A 19333-nucleotide genomic window follows, 5' to 3' on the forward strand; every position below is an offset into this window, starting at 1 on the left:
TTAACAACTTTTCCTAAACATGATTGTATTGAATCCTCTTAAAGGGATTCCTTTAAATTATCGAATTTTATAACTTCTTTTGAATTCAAATAAACCTTCAAATTGGCCCTTGAGTAGACCCACCCACACCCTCACAGTACCCTCACCTCCCTAGCAAACCAGTTGACCATATCTGCCCTGTACACTTATTTAGAGCTGCACAGTGCTATAAACTATATGCTTTACGAATCTATACAAATGTTCATCATGTACATCAACATTATCCCATTTCCTATCCATTTTTAGAACAGTCCTTTACTCACATGGTTGTATAGTGTATTCTACACACTTATTTAGCTATATACAGTGTTAGGTGATCATCATTGACATCAACATTATCACATTTTCCGCCAATTTGGGCATTGAACCCATTTCCTGCCGATTTTAGCCCCCCCCCCCCCCTTCACGCATACCACCCCACAAAGCAAATCAGATGTCCAAGGGCAACCTTTATACCATATTGCTAGAAATTAATGTTTTACTAATCTATAAGATTATCATTAAGACCAATCACGCCATTCTTCGGTATTGCACCTACCCACAAAGCGTAAAAGGTTTAACATACACTACTGCCTCCCACCAACCCCTCACAAAAATGAAATGAAATGGGGTTTAACGTCCTACTGCTCTGCTCCTATACTGGGCTAATGAAGACGGGCATACGCCATACAGTGTGCTATGAGGGAAATTTTGCCCGGGCAGCGGCACTATCGCCTACTCTTATATCGAATTCCAACTGCCAAGGGATCTTTTACGTACACGGGACCTCGGTTTTTCGTCTCATCCGAAGGACTAGACAGCTGTCCTTGTCAGGCCCTCCGTCCTGCATCACTGACAAGGGGAAACCACGTTGGAAAATCCAGATGAACTTTCTCGGCCAATGCAGGGATCGAACACCCGACCTCCAGGCTAGCGAGCCAGCGTCTTAACCACCTAGCCACCGTGGCTCCCAAACAACCCCTCACAAAGCAAAACACTTCTTTACATTATATACACTTCTTTACAGATGTGCAGAGCTATAAATTTATATGACATTATCATATTTCCCGCCATTTTAGCACCGGACCGTCTGTCTACAGTCCCTCCCCTCCCCGGGCCCCAGCACAAAACAAAAAGGTTATCCAAGAGGATACTTTATACTTATTAACAGATGCTCTGCTCTACTAAAACTTGGTTTCATAAATTCTCCTCTCGCATGCCCAGGTACGGTAGGATATAAAGGGAGACAACAAAGCCTTACTTATTTTAAGCTGAACAGGTGTTTAAATTATCTAAATTACAGACAAATAACGACTAAATAATATTATGTAGAAGTAATTTAGAAATCAAACCAAACAATGTAGGTTCGTTAATCTCTTGACCTCAATTAGATTGCTTTCCAGTCGTCTCAATATTGATTTAAGTAATTATATTGGAAAAAACTGCTAATTAAGCTGACCCGGGGTACTCTAGACATCAATACCTGGATAAAATACATTAATAATATAATGTAATATGTGGTGGCGCCATTAAATTTTGTTGAACAGACAGGGGTCAGGTAAAAAAAAAACCAAACGTATTTTAACTTAAAATATGTAAAGCCTACTTAATAAGATTGTTTGGCTAGTTCTAAAGCGGACCTTTATAAATTATATACTCAGCCAAATTAAAAACTTGACACTAATGAATTTCAACAAAAAAGAAATTTCTGGTAAGTCAAATAAATTTTAAAGTGTTTCTAACGATAGTAAGTAGTAAGAAGCCCTTAATTCATAAAATTGTAAAGTCACGTGGATCACGTGACTTTTGAGCATATAAAGATGAAAAACCTGAAAAACACGTGCAAACACAAACTCGTGAGGTCAATCGATGCAAGTTTGCTTAAACTGAACACGCACACGTAACTTGAACTGGAAAAACAAATTAAAATGGTTATTTTCATCTTTGTTAGAAAATGCCGCGCCTTTCAAATGTAGAACGTCTACGTGCTATAGGTAGGCTCTATGCTGGTCAGTCTGTGGTCACTGTTGCAAGAGCCTTTAATTGTTCACGCCAGACAATAATTAATCTTAGAATGAGAGTGCTTCAAACTGGAACTATTGCCGACCGCCCAAGGACGGGAGCGCCACGTGTGACGTCACTCCAGGAAGATCAAGCAATACGATTACGTCATCTTAGAAACAGATTTGTCACTGCAACCTCCACAAGTAGAGAGGTGTTTGGTGAAAGGGTAACTGCACAAACTGTTCGAAATCGCTTGCAGGCTGCTGGTTTTCGAGCTCGGAGGCCCTATAAGGGACCAATATTGACACCTCTTCATCGCCGTAACCGACTTGTGTGGGCCACAAGACACATAAGATTTACTCAAAGACTGTGGAATTCGGTTGTCTTTAGTGACGAATCTCGATTCACTTTGAGATTTGCCGATGGCAGGGTCCGAGTGTACCATTAACTTATATCAGTTAATCTTAAACAACAAACATCTATAAGTATATACCGTATTTTATTATTATATATAATACATATCATCAATATCACATGAAAAATAATTACTTTGCAGCAAAATATCAGACCATTTCTACCAGTACAATCAATATACATTATGAAATTAAGCCCAGGTTCGATCTATTATAAATTTCTTCATTTAGACAAAAGCTCAGTCTCATGATATATTGTTACACTAAGACTTGCGCTGGTTCAAACATAGATTGATTGGTTGGCCGAGCACAATATTGCCGGTTAACAAGTCCCTATGGCTCATACCTCAGAATCTATCGTATTGTAAGCTAGAAACTTTGTCTGCAGGGTTTGATTTGAGACTTTAATACCCTCATCTGGTATTAACCGTTATCTTTTAACATGCACCTAGATTATGTTAAAGCTAGCAACATAAGCGACTAGATTACTAAATGATTAGAAATTACATTTTGGCTAGAGTCCATTACTGCCTACAGTATTCATTTAAAACATTTTTTAAAAACTAAATACGTTAATGACTAGTCTTTATATTATACAAATATTTAAATATCTTGTTCTGTTATTTTAACTAAATCCTAAAAGCCAGAATCAAATTCATCCAATTACATGACTAAATTAACACGATTTACATTAATGGCATTGCTAATCTTGTTAAAATTATGGTCAAACTTTAGAAGAGACTATAAACCCAAGCAATCCACTATACATCAACAATTCAGATACGTTTCAACACGAATGGCGTATAATTGGGTGGTTGGTACAAAATACCATAAAACGTCTTCTAGAACCCCTCGAAGAACCTAACCCTTACACTCGAATTCTTTGGTCCACACAACCAGTTAACTCTAGCCCTGGAATACCATAAATGCAGTTCACAGCATCGGTTAACCCTAACCTTTGAACTTCATTGGTCGACAAGATTAGTTGCCTACTTCTTTTGACGGCAAACCACATTTTACCAACCCATACTTTTGAGCACTGCTCGGATCAAATCGGCAAACCACCAGATCCTAACAAAATGTCTTTTTTGATTTAGAAATATATTAATTAATTTCTCTCATTTCAGTATCGTCATTGAGGTCTTCAATCATCGAAAGCCTCGTGTCGTCTGGTCTCTTTTCTGGTTTCTTTCTACAACAGACGAGATCCAAATAACTTTCTCTAACCAATGGATATATTAACCATAGTACTGGAGTTACTCCTGAATTCAAATACCCAAGCCATATTGATAGTTCTAGCATTCTACCGGATATCCCCTCGTCGACATCCACAGCTTGGAGCATCATCAAAACAAAAAATGGTAACCACATCACAACAAAAACAAGGCTGACTAAAGCAACGGTTAAAATTTGACGAGCTGGTCGTTTGGCTGTTGGGACATATCTCTCTTGCCACCTTCTTCTCAGGACACATAGCATTAGTAGAACCGAGAAGTTCAAGCAGATCGCAAAGAAGGCGGGGACAAAGAAGCTAACGAAGCAGGATACTATTTTAAAATCACGGTTTAAGATGACAAGACAATCATTTTCTTGGTGTAACGATTGTCCATTTAGCCACAAAGGGAGAACGAGTCCAAGTCCAACAACCCAGGGAATAAGGATCATCACAGATCCTAATATATACTGCTTCCAACCGGAAGTATAAAACTTCGGCCAGACAAGGTATATAAACCGATCATAACTGACCATAACGATAGCAATGATAGACACGGTACACATGAGAATATCAGTGATGACCCAGAATTGGCAGGCTTCGGCGCCTAATTTCCATGAACCAGCCAACAAATAATCAGCCAAGATTGGAAGCACCAATATTCCTACAAAAATGTCTGCCACCGCAATATTGATAATGTGCAACATGAAGTTGTTATTTCTTCTTTCTTTGCTGGAAAGAACACCAATAATAAGGGCTCCATTGACAAAGATTATCCAGATAGCTAAAATGATTCCGAATGCGGCCATTCCTACAGAATAGTGAACATGGTCGGTAGGTTCCAAAGTGCTATTGGTAAAGCGGATATTTCCGGTTCCGTTTGCCATGTTTACTTTTTACCAGTCTTCGATCTGAAAAGAAAAAGTTTTAGTTTATTAAAGTAATTTGTTATTTTAGTCGTTTAAGGTTTATGTATGAATAGTTGAATGTCTTTAAATTATCATTATGCTTCTCAACAGCCAATCCACCCGCCCCTTTCACCCTCCCAGCCCCACTCCTTCAGAACAAAAGAATATTCTCGGAGCAGGGGTAACGAGTACTAACCGCACATTAACCAGAGGCGGATTTAAAGGGGGTGCGAGGGGCGCCCCCCCCCCCTAATTTTCGACAGTGCCCTTTTTTACTGCTGAAAGTGCCCTTTCTCAGACCCAAATATGTCCGTTCCCAACCCGTTGCAGGGATCCCAAATGACTCAAACCATCGATTCAAACACACCAGTCTGGTTTAATTAATGCTTCCACTTGCAAACGAATTCTTGTTGTTTAGCTGACGGTGCATCCTATAGAGTGACTATAGACAGACTTCTTGTGGGATCGGCGGCGTATACACTCATGCCCATCACCGACGCGCATGAGTGCAACTTGATGTAGCATTGTTTCATGTGTGGACAGTACAAAGTACAAGTTACAAGGCTTAAATAGTGAAGCGGCTAGGGAATAGATTCGTCTTTTTTCCCATCATAATGCCTCGCTCGCCATGACAATTTTCGAGTCGCATGTTCAACTGGCTTTAGTGCTCGATTTTAAGGCTCTTTTTCAACGATTTCCGAACGTTTACTTAGACGAAAATATCAGCCAAATAGCTCTTGGAATGGCTACAGATGCAAGGAAATGACGGATAATTTTCTTGCCCCCCCCCCCCTCCTAAAAAAAAAAATCCCCTCTCAGCGGCATGCCCCGTCTCCGCGGTCAGTGCCCTCATTTTGCGGCGCCCCCCCCTTTTCAAAATTCCTAGATCCGCCCCTGTTAACCAATGCCACACTTATTTTTGATATTATTTGCTTTCATTGGTGTTTTACCTATAACTTATATTTAACTTTATACACCTTTAAAATGGGCATAAGCTTTAGGAAATGCATAGTTTATACCCACCCAAGTCCTACAAATAATGAGATGGGGTCACAGGGAGAACTGTATGTAGTAGTAAGTGTACATGGAGGCGGATTACTTTTCCCTAGCCGACGTTGGGGACGATAACTAATCAGAAACACCACTATACCACAGTAAGTATAGCAATGGTTAATGGGAGGAGGGGGTGGGGGACAGAGTGGATGTGGATGGGTATTTATTAAACTATAATAAGATAGCATCGCAAATGTTCATGAAGACTGTCAATAAAGTGTCCGTAAAGATATCACCTCGGTGGAAGCGGACGTAAAATACAACTAACTCACACACACACTAACTACTCAACGAAGATCACAGATAATTTCAATTTCATAGTATTTGGCGGCTGAATTTATACTGTATATTATTCATCTAAAGGCCTATTTCCAGATTTCATAGAATATGGTTAACAAACATGGTTTAAAGTAGGCTAAACGAATCAAAAACCAAAGTGTTTACCTTGGCGGGAAATTTCAAATTAAAATATTGGGCCGTTTGGAAATGATTATATTTGTGATGAGTACTGGTGACCACTGACCACCACACACTTTTTGGTTATCCAAACACTCATATACATGTAGTTTTTAACACAGAACTAAAAGGTTGAAATCCACTAAAACATATCCGAGACTCCTCCCTTTGGAGTTGCTTTGGTGAATAATTGTAAAGAGGGCCGTTAGTGAATAATCTCTCTCTCCATCCTCGTTGGACCGCTTCTAATTGTCACCATGGAGAGTCTAAATTCGAGTCTTATTAACAAGATATAGCTCTACATAATACCACATCCATGAATGCTACTCGTGTTTTTTATATTAAAAAAATGCAAGGTTGCGGATTGTATTATCAAGTGATGTCGTGACGAACCCATTGCTAAACCACTCTAGACAGAATATTGAAAATCAATATGGCGGCTACTGAAGGTAAACATTTCCACGTATTTTGTTAATACGTTTTAAGGTCTTTGATCTGAAGAAAATATGGGCCTTACATCCGAGAATCAATCTTAAGCATTACAGCTATAGCTTTTTTTACGATCAGATCATATTAATATGTAAATCGAACTAACATTTTTGTTTGTCTTTGGGTAGCTTGAACTTAATGCTTGTTAAAGTTGGTAGTCATGACGATTAACTGGCATGCTCAGGGCTTATTCCTGACAGAATTATTTCAAATTTGGCGTAAAGCCTTGGAGCCATGAGAGAACGAACCACATCGATATTCAATGTTCCGCGACATTTTGCTCCGAAGTTACGATAGCGGCTACAGAAGGCAAGTCAATATCATCCACATTCTTCTACATTGCAAACACGACATATTGGTCAATATAAAACAACATTGATGTTGTTGTCTTACCGTGAAAAGGTGGGCTTCTGATATCCAACATTTGAGACAAAATGAAAATGTTAAAACTGGCACACTAATCGCTTGCCAGAATACTTTCGAGCCCCATGTGTAATGAATCGATTTGATGAACGAGGCTAAACATACCCCACAGGAGAATATTACTGGTGTAGATTGCAATAACCAGACGCCAAAGGCTGCCATTCAATTTCGCCGAACATAACCGATTAGTAATTAAAGTAAAAAAAAGGTAAAGACGATTGAATGTAAATCAGTTTATATATATTCATAATACATTATTACATGCGTTGCGACCCATTTGTGTCCATTTCCATGTTTCAAAGAATAGAGATTTAGATCCTTTAATGAATTCTTTTAGAATTTGGTGTGAAGCATTGTGGTCATGAGAGGGTGAAGCCTATTGATATTCAGCGTTCCGCGATCCCCCGTACAGTTATGCCCCTCTTTTTCGAAAACCTTGGGTTTGGGACATCAGCGTTCCACGATCCTCCTACCTTGTGTTTGTGACAAAGGCTGCTGTATTATACAGATTGTTGTGAAGCATTGGGGATTCGAAAGGACTAACCCCTGGCTGAGTGGGTAGCCTGGAGGTCGGGTGTTCGATCCCTGCATTGGCCGAGAAAGTTCATCCAGATTTTCCGGCGTGGTTTCCCCTCGTCAGTGATGCAGGACGGAGGGCCTGACAAGGACAGCTGTCTAGTCATTCGGATGAGACGAAAAACCGAGGTCCCGTGTACACATTGGCGTGCACGTAAAAGATCCCTTGGCAGTTTGAATTCGATATAAGAGTAGGCCGTAGCGCCGCTGCCCGGGCAAAATTTTCCTCATAGCACACTGTATGGCGTATGCCCGTCTTCATTAGCCCAGTTTAGGAGCAGAACAGTAGGACGTTAAACCCCATTTCATTTCATTTCATTTCTGTTTATATTCTGCATTCCGAAACTTTCTGTTCCGGAGTTATATCCCCTTGCTCGAAAACTGCTGTGTGGGCATATTTCTATGGTTATCTTTGCATTACATAATTACCGAATTTGTATTATCATTTCTGGGGCCTCGAAAGATTTTTTAAAGGCTTTATAATTCAAAGTTATATAACACTTCAAATCAATTGATTTATGAAGGTTGGTAATGTTTTTGTTTTTAATTTTACCAAAATGAAAACGTCTGCGTTTTATAGTTTTAAGCCGTATCGTGCCTTGGTGAAGCATTGTTATAACTATTGCTTATTATAAATATTCCGTATTTATTTAACTGGTTGAGCTGGATGACGTGTATCCGGTTACATTGTTTTATGTAGCAGCTCTAAATTGGGATTAAGAATTTATGTCTTAGTTTTATTGATGTAATGGTATCCACATCTCTATATATATAGTTTGGATTACGACACTAAAATGATATATCGATTTGCTATAAATAATATATGAAAAGTTATATGATCGATATCTTAAAGTATTTTATATTCAAGGTATATTAAAGTATTGCCAGGATATATTCAAGTCGTCCTTGGTTATCTATATGTCAATGTACCTTGTACTTTGACATCTCAATATTAAAACTTCTAAACAAACAGGTAGAATTATTATACCAATGAAATAGCATTTAGTTTTATTCCCCGTGTTTTTACAATATCAAAGGCATGTAATTCCCAAGCCTAATTATGGTGGGATTTTCCGTCGCATGTCAATATTTATATACTTGGTTTGAAAAACAAAATGACGGGAAAATGAACTAAATACACCCAAACGTATCGTATGAACTAAAGTACACTGTGACCTAGGCTAGTGCATGTAATTTCATTAGCTAATGTGCTAAATTCGTGGTCTTATGGTTTTTTAGCACATCATCCTTGAGATCGAACGATTTGCATTTTTAACCAGCGGTTGTCATGCAAGATACGCCCAAATTTTGCAAGAGGTGAACAGAGAACAAGCCCCAAAATATGCGATTTTTTGTACAATCAGGGGCCATAATCCAGGAAGTTACGGTCCGATATGCATGAATATAGAAAGAAACTGTGATCTTTTGAATATAAATATATATTTTAAGTCTCATCAAAATCGGATAAAAAATTTGACTTCTAGAGGGTCCACAACCTTGGTATTACATACTTTTACACTATTTGCGTACAAGGAGCAGACATTTTGTCGGGCAGTTTCGGTCCGATGTTCACAAATATCGAGGTGATATATTTAAACGTTTTTAAATAGAATAAAAAAAATGTGACTTCTAAAGGGACCACTAGCTAAAAGCAATCAGTTATCATAATTCAGAAGGTTACGGTCCGATATGCGAAAGGAACCGAGATCTTTGTGTTATAAACATTCATTTCAAGTTTCATCAAAATCGGATAAAAATTGTGACGTCTAGAGGGTCCACAACCTTGGTATTACATACTTTTACACTATCTGCGTACGAGGAGAGGAAATTTTGTTCGACAGTTTCGGTCCGATTTTCACGAAATTCGAACTCATTAAGATCTAACGGTGACGAATCTTTTTTTTTTTTAAATTTGGTGTTAAATATGGTCTGCGGCCTTCCGTGCCAGAGTTATACCCCATTTCCCGAAAACCTTGTGAACGCGGTCTACGCCATTTAATGGATTTCTTTCAAATTTGGTGGGAAGGGGGGGGGGAGAGAAAATGAACTCTATTGATATTCAGCATTCCACGACTTTCCGTTCCGGAATTATCCTCCGTTTGATAAGAGGTTGGATTCTTTTGATCAATTTGTTCCAAATCCGGTGAAAGTATTGGGGTCAGGTGAGAATAAGCACTCTACATATTCAAAGTTCCGCGGCCTTACGTTCCGGAGTTACCCAGATAGAGGTTTTTGTCGTTTTTAACGGATTTTTTCAAGTTTGTGAACACGATCGAGATCAGATCTCTAGAAAATCGCCTTATCAAATTTGATCGATATCCAAGTTTTCCTTTTCGGATAATCTGCTGTAGAGGCATAGCTTTTGTGTGGACGTATTTCCACGCTTTGCGTGGCTATCCTAATATTTAAATCTGATTTTAGCGAAATAAAGAAAGAAATCAAGAAATCAACGTTATTATGTGATAGTTTGATGACGTCCTAGTAACTCGAAACCAAGAATTATTACGCTTCTTATCAATATACCATTACAGAACAGATACGGTATATCATGTCAAGTAGTCAATACAGGATATAAGATAATCTATATTTATAGGTTTATAATGCATGATCATCTAGTTCCCTATCGCTGCAAATAGTGAATTATTTGTTGATATGCTATGACTGGGTGTGTCCTGTGGAGGGAGGGGGGGGGCTTTTTTTAGTTCGTGTTATATTTTATTTTTGCTTGTGGGTCAATACTTATGGCAATCGATCAGTGAGTACGTCGGTGTTTTCTTCAGAGTTTAGAGACATAATATGTTGATATAATCTATAGAGGCGGTGACATTTGATTTGTATCGATTCTTTGTTGTAATGCACATATTTAGAGATTTAACTCGTATCAGCCAGTCTAATGTTATTGCTTATGTCATTAATAATACCCCCCTTATATCATAATTAACATTTACATAACAAACAGGTTCATATTTACGCCTTGCGGTAGGTTTACTATAGGTCTAAATATACACCTGCAATACAAGCTTACACAAGTTAATAAAAACAACATGGCCAGCATATTGACTCAGTCAACTGACAAAATCTGTACACACAAGCCCACCACACGAATTTAAAAGACTGGTAAAAGATTTCAGACTAGCCCCAACAGTTTCAAATTTTGAACCAATGAAGAAAACCTGCCAGTACGACATTACGTGTTCTCTTACAATAAGTCCTCCAAAATAAGACGCGTATTTACAATTCCACATTCCATTAAATGTTGGAATTTCATTGTCGTTGTTAGTGATATTTTGAATATTGTCAGCGTCGTTCTGTAGTTTGGTTGAAAGGGCAGACCTAATGTTTAATGACGATTCGATACCAGCCATGGCAATGCCAACCCAAATACGGTTTTTATTGCCTATACCTGTCCGTAATATTCTGACCTAGAATTTTTTCAAAAATATCAGTGTGGGTCACTTTGATCGGACTAAATATAGAGATATATTTACCCCGGCAAAGTCATCAGCCTACCACATTTCGTAAAGCAACAACCTATATGTGTGCAATTTGTACAAGAAACTTGCAAGCCCCGTAGGGATCGGTTTTCTATATTTTAATATCGTTTTCAACCTGTGCCTGATTTCCATGTTTATTTATGATGTTTATTTTTGACAGTAACTCGAATACAATTTGTTGTTTACAATATCAAATATGTATATAGAATTTAGCTCAGTGTATATACCGCATACGCCTTGGGGCCTGAATCGAATTGCTTTGGATTATGCAGTAATATCCGCATCAAAAGCTAATTAATGACTTTCGTGTGGTGCAGTAACACGACAAACATATTTAATATATATTTAGAATTATCCTTGGTGGTATATAATTATAGGCTATATAAACTTGTGAATTTTATAGATATGACATATGTCTCTGACCGGTAAACGTGACTATAAGATATTTCGCGTATAGTGTACAATTTTAAAAAAAACATACGCACATACTTGCAACTTTTTTTTAAAAATTCATATAACTCTAGCTCAAACCATCGCTTAAATTGAGCAAATGTATAATAATGTAATATAGGTTACGTGTTAAAGACTATATATTCTACTTGCTAGGAATTTATTAATGCAGATTTCTGTATATCAGACATAGGCCTACTCGTTTTCCACAACTCTTAGCGGGGTTAACTTCCTTACAAAACAAGAAACAGAGGGACAATCCAAAATGTCAAAGTTTTAACATTTAAAATGACAACGACCATTATTACAACGATATAACAATATAAGTGTCCACTAGTAGTAGTGGCCTACCAGGTGTGTTCAAAACAGTAAGAACTGGCTTATGTAACACCCCTTAAAATTAGCAATGGGGCCAAAATAGGTTAATTTTATGGAGGCAACAATGACCCAAAGAAATTTAAATTAGAATCCATTGTAACATGAAGAAGTTTATGGAGGCAACAATGACCCAAAGAAATTTAGAATCCATTGTAACATGAAGAAGTTAGTCTATGCATTCAAAGTGAAAAAGTCAGTAGCAAGTTAGTCAACAACGATTCAACATTCTATAGCCTATTCTTGTTGTTATACTCTTGTAATGGTAATTACCTCTATAGGCCTATATTACATAACGTTTCGCACACAAGAATCGATAGCTGATTAAGCAACCATACAAATCATAACTATTGTATTAGAGCTATAAATTGATGTAGTCTCATGATCGAATTACTTGGTTGTTTCATTATACACCAAACTATGCACTAACCAAACCCAACCCAACTAAGTAAACTTAATATAACACCAAGTCCTACAACTCTACCTAATTCAGTTCAGAAAGCTTGGTTATACTTACTTATAAGTTATAGTTTTTCAAACCCGTTATTCTCGTCTCAGAAGTAAACACACATGCTCCACCCCGACTCTAACATGGATTTACAGTGTTGTAGTTTGATATTAAGGTCATACTTCAATATCAAGTTCATCCGAATTGGGATATATTCTACAAACCATGCACTGCTGCGACACGTTCACATTTTACACGCAACCACTTGAACCAGCCAAAAATACGACAAAGCCCACAGGTGAGACAACAACACTTTCCAAATTCACATGTTATTCTCTCTGCACAGGCCGTTATAACACCAGGTTTATAACCACAAACTTAGACTGTGATTAAATACAAATGACCTCAACTTGTAAATTCTCTAGGTTCACCATTCTCTTCTAGCTGTCACATTTTGTTATTGATGGGAGGGCGTTTGGTCACGTGATCACCCGAGGCTTCAGTGTTTGGTCGATCTTATATAGCAGTATTAGCTCCGGGGGTTTTGGTCCCGGATATATAGATAGATTACAGGGTGTATATTATAAAAGAATAAAACTGCTTTATCAATACTTATTTTCTGTGTGTAAACAACAGCATTCGTAAAATCTATTTCTTTTCTCAGTTTAATAATCAGAGAAGTTATTTTATTAGCAATTTGCGGGGTCTACACATGGACAATTTGTGAGACAACAGATCCCTTGCGATCACAAAATGAACTTTCGTTCCTGCACAGCTTACCCCCCTCCCATCCCTCAACCCCTCCCAAAAGATGTTCCCACCCCACCCCTTTATAAATGGATTTAACCCTTTACTGTTCTAAATCGACGTGGCTAATGAAGACTCCACGGTGTGTGCTATGAGGGTTAAGTTTTTCCCCAACAGTCTACGCGGGACTTCATTTTTTGGTCTCATCCGAATGACCTAGACTCGGTGCCTTGCCAGGCCCTCCGTCCTGCACCACTGACAAGGGGAAACCACGCTGTAATATCCCGAGGTACTTTGTCGGCCAACACGGGGATCGACCCCGGGAACTCTTGGGTTGTAAGCCAGTGCTATAAAACCAACAGATTAAGTCATTTCCTTTGGAGGAGCCACGGTGGCTAAGTGGGTAAAACGCTTGGTCGCTAGCCTGGAAGTCGGGTGTTCGATCCCTATATTGGGCGAGAAAGTTCATCGGGATTTTCAGGGGTGGTTCCCCCTTGTCAGTGGTGCAGGACGGAGAGCCTGGCATGGACAACTTCGGATGGGACGAAACACCGAGGTCCCCTGTATACATTGGTGCGCACGTAAAAGATCCCTTGGCAGTTAGAATTCGATATAATTACCCTCATAGCGCACTGTATGGCGTATGCCCGTCTTCATTAGTCCATTTGGACTTTCGTATTTATGGATTGCCTCACTTCCGCAAATTGAATATTTAACATTGAGCTTCCTTGTTGTAAATGCTCCATCTATGATGTTGTGGTTTGTCACCGTTTTTTTGTGGTTTGTCTCCCTTGTGAATTTGTTTTCATTTAATGCGAAACCTATATATTAATACAGGCACTGTGCGCTTAGTTCCTACGTCCGGGTACACATTTGATTTGACAGTACTTGTATTATTTGTTATTACTTGCTAAAACCTCTCCGATTTATTTGATTCGATATAATTTTGTTGTTTATTACTGGCAATGTCGTTGAATATTGTGTGTCTTGTCTACAGGTTTGTCTTAAGGGTGTTTGTTAATGTGTGATGTGGTCCTCCTGCACTTACTAATACAATGTAAGTGTGTTGTTTGTATGATATGTTTCATCCGCGGATTAACGGTTTTATGCATTAAATAAATCAATGCTTTTCTATTCATTCTTTTTTATACATTTGTCTCTTTTGACAACAAAGATTTATTATTCATCAGGAGAGTTGCAGATAATATAACAAATGACCCCATATAAATGAAAATCTGTTCATTTCTAGGGCCTGTGAACTTTTTAAATTTTCTATAAATTGTTTTCAAGATGTATGGATTTTTTATATTTATTTGATTTATTTGTAAGAAGTTTTAGTGTGATATGGTTATCAATGCAAGTTATCTTTAAACCAAAGTCAGTCAGCCTCGGGATAATTTTACGCCAGTGTAAATAGGGAAGTTACTATATGGCTATGCTACTGATAATATACATGTATGAACAAATCAGATCCTATTAGGTAAGTATGAGTAATAATACCAAATGATATTTTTTTTAAAAAACAAAAACAAAAACAATATTCTGTTCTCAACAATATGAATAGTACAATTTTGTAAATATTAGCAAAATACGGGATACATACTGTAGTAGGGTAAATTTGGACTCAATAGTAAATGATTAATACATCGTGCTAATCCACACAGTATTTTAATGGATCTTAATCCACCTTGCTTATATCTATTTCATATTGTCTTAAATATTTGCTTAAATCACCTGTCTCCAGTATTCTTTGTTTTACACTTATTGATCTTATGAATTGTAATTAACGTCTACGGGTTACAGGGTTTTAGTTATACCATGGTATATTGTTGTTTGGACGATAGATTTATAGGATTAATGTCCTCGGCAATGCATGATAATATATAGACCCAAATTAATGAGTTAGAGGGACGGTTCTACAAACCTGTCAGGAGATCAACTTAGATCACATTCCTAAGGACAGGCCTTATTTACCCGTATTTGGATATTTGGAGACACATGTTTATGTCAATTCCCATATCCATATTGATGAAAAACTGTGTCTTTCAAGAGTTTTTTTATATGAGAAATGTGGTTTAACGTCCACTCGACACAAACTAGGTTATTTCGGGACTAACACAGGGTTCAATTTCATTTCAATAATTCGCTTGCTCGTAGGGGTCTTTAGCAGTGGGAGGACCCGGAGAAAACCCACGAGGTTGGAAGGCGACCCTACTCCTTGTCACGTACAACCGGGGATTCGAAACCACGCCAGTTGACTCAATGACAGGCCTTATGATACAGCGCGCAATTGCTAACCATTCGGCCATCCAACCCCCCTGTTTTTTATATGAATTTGTGAATGGTTTATAACAGATATATATAGGCCTATATAGGTTTAATGAAAATACGAAGCAAAAACACAAGAAGATATATTGACTATTTTGATTAGTCGCAAGCCAACTTCATCTTAGTAGAAATGGAAATTATTTTATCCGATCCAAGCCACTAAGCACATTTTCCAAGTCGGACCCTAATAGATTAGCCACGGTGGCTAAGCGGGTGAGACGCTGGCTCGCTAGCCTGAAGGTCACGTGTTCGATCCCTGCATTGGTCGAGAAAGTATATCGAGATTTTCCGGCGTGGTTTCCCCTTGTTAGTGGTGCAGCTAACAAGGACAGCTGTCTAGCCGTTCGGATGGAACGAAAAACTGAGGTCCCATGTATACATTGGTGTGCACGTAAAAGATCCCTTGGCAGTTGGAATTTGATAGCACACTGTATCGTGTATGCCCGTCTTCGTAAGTCCAGTGGGAGCAGAACAGCAGAACAGTATAGGACGTTAAACTCCATTTCATTTCAATTTGATAAATGACAACCGGGCTTGATAAATCTCAAAGGTGCAACACAGCCCACGCCGGGATTTCGGAAGCCAGTCCCTTACCACTCAACCACCACAGCCTAATAGTACACAAATGAAATATTCTCATATTTAATTCCTGTTGACTTGGCACTGGCAAATGAACCAAAATGAAATGAAATGAAATGGGGTTTAACGTCCTACTGTTTTGCTCCGAACTGGGCTAATGAAGACGGGCATACGCCATACAGTGTGCTATGAGGGAAATTTTGCCCGGACAGCGGCACTACGGCCTACTCTTGGCAAATGAACCAAGTAATAATACAGATACATGGCTTCGAAGACCAAAAGTTGTTTTATGAATTGTCAGATATCCTTTCACAGTCTTACACAACAACTTTTGGTCTTCGAAGAAATTATTAGTGATCAGAAATTCGCCCACGTATCTGTTTTCCTTTTGCGTTCGTCACTTCCGATTGTTTCAACATTGATTACGCATCTATCGTAGCAATGATCTCTGTAATAAAATAATATATGGAACATGTTTAAACAGTCCTATCACATATGACTGACACCAATATTATCCTTTAAGGATCAAAAGATCTTGGGTGAGTTCGATTTTGGTGCGCCCCTGCTTTTTACGCAAAGTGTGAAATATGCTCAAAGTTTGTAGGTCCTCTAGTGTGATTAATTTGGAGCATGAGCATGGTAGCTAAAAAGAACCCTCTTCTCTCGACACCGCGGGTCTCCAGATAAGAGATAGTATTATACTATAAATTTCTTTCTGGAAGATCCATTCAGATCACGTCGGATTTTACAACGTAAAATTGTCAATATTTTCTTCAAAATAACAACTGATCAAGTTATTTATTACATTACTGGCATACGCAAATACAATTATGCATATAATCCTGACACGGGTACAAATCATCTCTTTCAAATCGGAACGTTAAAAGCTTTTGCTACGCCCGACATTGTAAAACGGGAGAGGTCTGGCGTTTAAACAGGTATGGGCCGGGATTTGTTTAAGTAGTCCTATAGTATAAAATGACCTTACGTTTGCCAGGTGAAACTAAAAGGATCCAATCGTAGCTAAAAACAAACACAAGTATATATCTCAATGTTTTTAGTTACGAGCATGAGAGTATGAAACCTATCAATAATTTTCATCGTTCTCTCTTGGGCCATCAGTGCGCGAGCGACGATTAACCCTATCGATAATCTGCATTCCGCGACTTTCTGTTCGCAAAACCTTTTGAAAGCGATACAGGCTACGTACAGTTTTAACAGACTTTATTCAAAGTAATAGGGACATGTGAGCCCTGTCGATTTCCCACACTTCTACGTCCATCTATTGCAAAATGTGGGCGTACCTTGCATGGAACCGCTCGTTTAAAGGAGCTAAATCGCTAATATTTTGGATCTAGAAATTGACACAAATGGGTCGCAACGCATATAATAATGTAATGTGAATGTATATAAACTGATTTACATTCAATCGTTTCTGTTTTTACTGCAATTTCTAATCAGTTATGTTCGGCGAAATACGCCAGAAGTCTCAATCGAATGGCAATCTCTAGCGTCTGGTTATTCCACTCTATACCGATAGTATTTATTGCGCATGCTCTCCAGATAAGAATATGGCGTCACCGTTTGACATGACTTGTGGAATATATCTAGCCTCTTTCTACGAGTCCCTTGTTAAAAATGGCGCTGAAATGCACCATGGTACACGATTCGTGTACCAACGGTAACATGTTTATTTGTCTTAATTATTGGATATCAGAAGCCCATCTTTTCCCCGTAAGGTCACAGCATCAATGTTGATTTAAATTGACAAATAATTCGTGTTTTCAATGTCGAAGATTTTGGATGATATTGAGTTAGAGACTTAGCTACTTTAAATAAAAGCAAAAACCTCCCATATTTTCTTAAGGCATTCTGATCAGCTGGAACAAAATGTTTAATTTTGCAATTATACTTAAAATGCCTTACACTTGCAGACACTCTCGTCTAATTAACATTCACTTTTTTTAACTGTCTGTCTGTTTGTGTTTTCCTGAGTATGATGTCTTGTCCGTGTATTTTTTTTTGTGCAAATTTTGTGTGGTCCGCAGTCCCCCTGCACATACTATTAGCATGCGGCCGGGTATAGGGCCTATACTTTTAAAGGACAATATTGGTGCCAGTCATTATCACATATGTGATAGAGCTGGTTAAACACGTTCCAAATATAATTTTAACACAGAGATCATTGCTACGATAGCTGAGTAATACAGGTTTCCTGAAAAGGAAGTGACGATCGAACGCCAAAGGAAAACACGCGTGATCATCTCTCTATATAACTGACTGATGTGACGTGTGATAACAGATACACGGCCGAATTTCTGCTCACTAATAATTCCTTCGAAGACCAAAAGTTGTCATATGGGACTGTAAGAGGATACCTGACAATTCAATAAAGTAATTGAATGTCATTAGATAAGGGAACACGAGAAAAATAGAAATAGTCCGTACATTCCCTTGTTTATATCCATTCTATACCTTATAAAAACATGGTAATGCACGGACTTTTTCTGTTTTTCTTTCGTGTTTACTTATCTAGTGGCAGTCAATTCTTTTTGTGAATTGTCAGATATCCTATCACAATCTCACACAACAAGTTTTGGTCTTCGAAGGAATTATTAGTGAGCAGAAATTCGCCCGTATATCCGTTATCACTCGTCACATCAGTCGGTATAGAGAGATGACTCGTGTTTTCCTTTGGCGTTTGTCACTTTCGATTCAGGAAACCTATATTACTCAGCTATCGTAGCAATGATCTCTGTGTTAAAATTATATTTAGAATGTGTTCAACCAGCTCTATCATATATGTGATAATGACTGGCACCAATATTGTCCTTTAACGGGCGTTTATAAATAAACACCTTGGACATACTGCAGTGGGGAATGTAAAAAATGTAATAAGTTAACGTTTTGGCTAGATTCGTTTTTAGCAACTTGCGAAGATCTACAATGTTATCGGGAATTTGGTAAGCTTTTGGAAATATTTTTTAGCGACGGATGTAAGCCTGCGGTGGACCTTAAAATTATAATTAATAAATAGTCGCCTAGTATTATTATTAGGCCTAATAGATTTATAATAGCCTGTCCTAAAATGAATGACAAAACCCTACTCGAGCAAGTCGACTAAAATAATTTAACTGCTTTGTATCCTACTGCATTGCAGCTATTTCGTTCTAGAAGTTTCCTTGTTGTAGGCCTAATGTATATTTAGTTATGACAGCATGTGTAAAATTACATGTGAATATACATGACATCATTACTTATTCTTAGAGATACATCCCATAAGGCGCTGCTTTTACAGGGAATAACTATTTCGCTGTTAACCAGGCGATAAAATGCCATGACCAGTCGTTATAAACATT

At 38.1% G+C, this 19333-nt stretch overlaps 1 protein-coding gene across 1 annotated transcript; it reads right to left on the minus strand.

Moving 5' to 3' along the window:
* Nucleotides 1–2504: 2504 nt before the first annotated feature.
* Nucleotides 2505–12808, minus strand: LOC126827392 (5-hydroxytryptamine receptor 1D). Its single transcript, XM_050556688.2, has 2 exons — nucleotides 12390–12808; nucleotides 2505–4559 (listed from the first exon to the last, which is right to left on the minus strand). The coding sequence occupies exon 2, from the start codon at nucleotides 4533–4535 to the stop codon at nucleotides 3540–3542; it is 996 nt and encodes a 331-aa protein (XP_050412645.1). The 5' UTR covers nucleotides 4536–4559; nucleotides 12390–12808; the 3' UTR covers nucleotides 2505–3539.
* Between the last annotated feature and the right edge of the window lie 6525 nt (nucleotides 12809–19333).

Source organism: Patella vulgata, chromosome 7 (genome assembly GCF_932274485.2).
Source record: "Patella vulgata chromosome 7, xgPatVulg1.2, whole genome shotgun sequence".
NCBI lineage: Eukaryota > Metazoa > Mollusca > Gastropoda > Patellidae > Patella > Patella vulgata.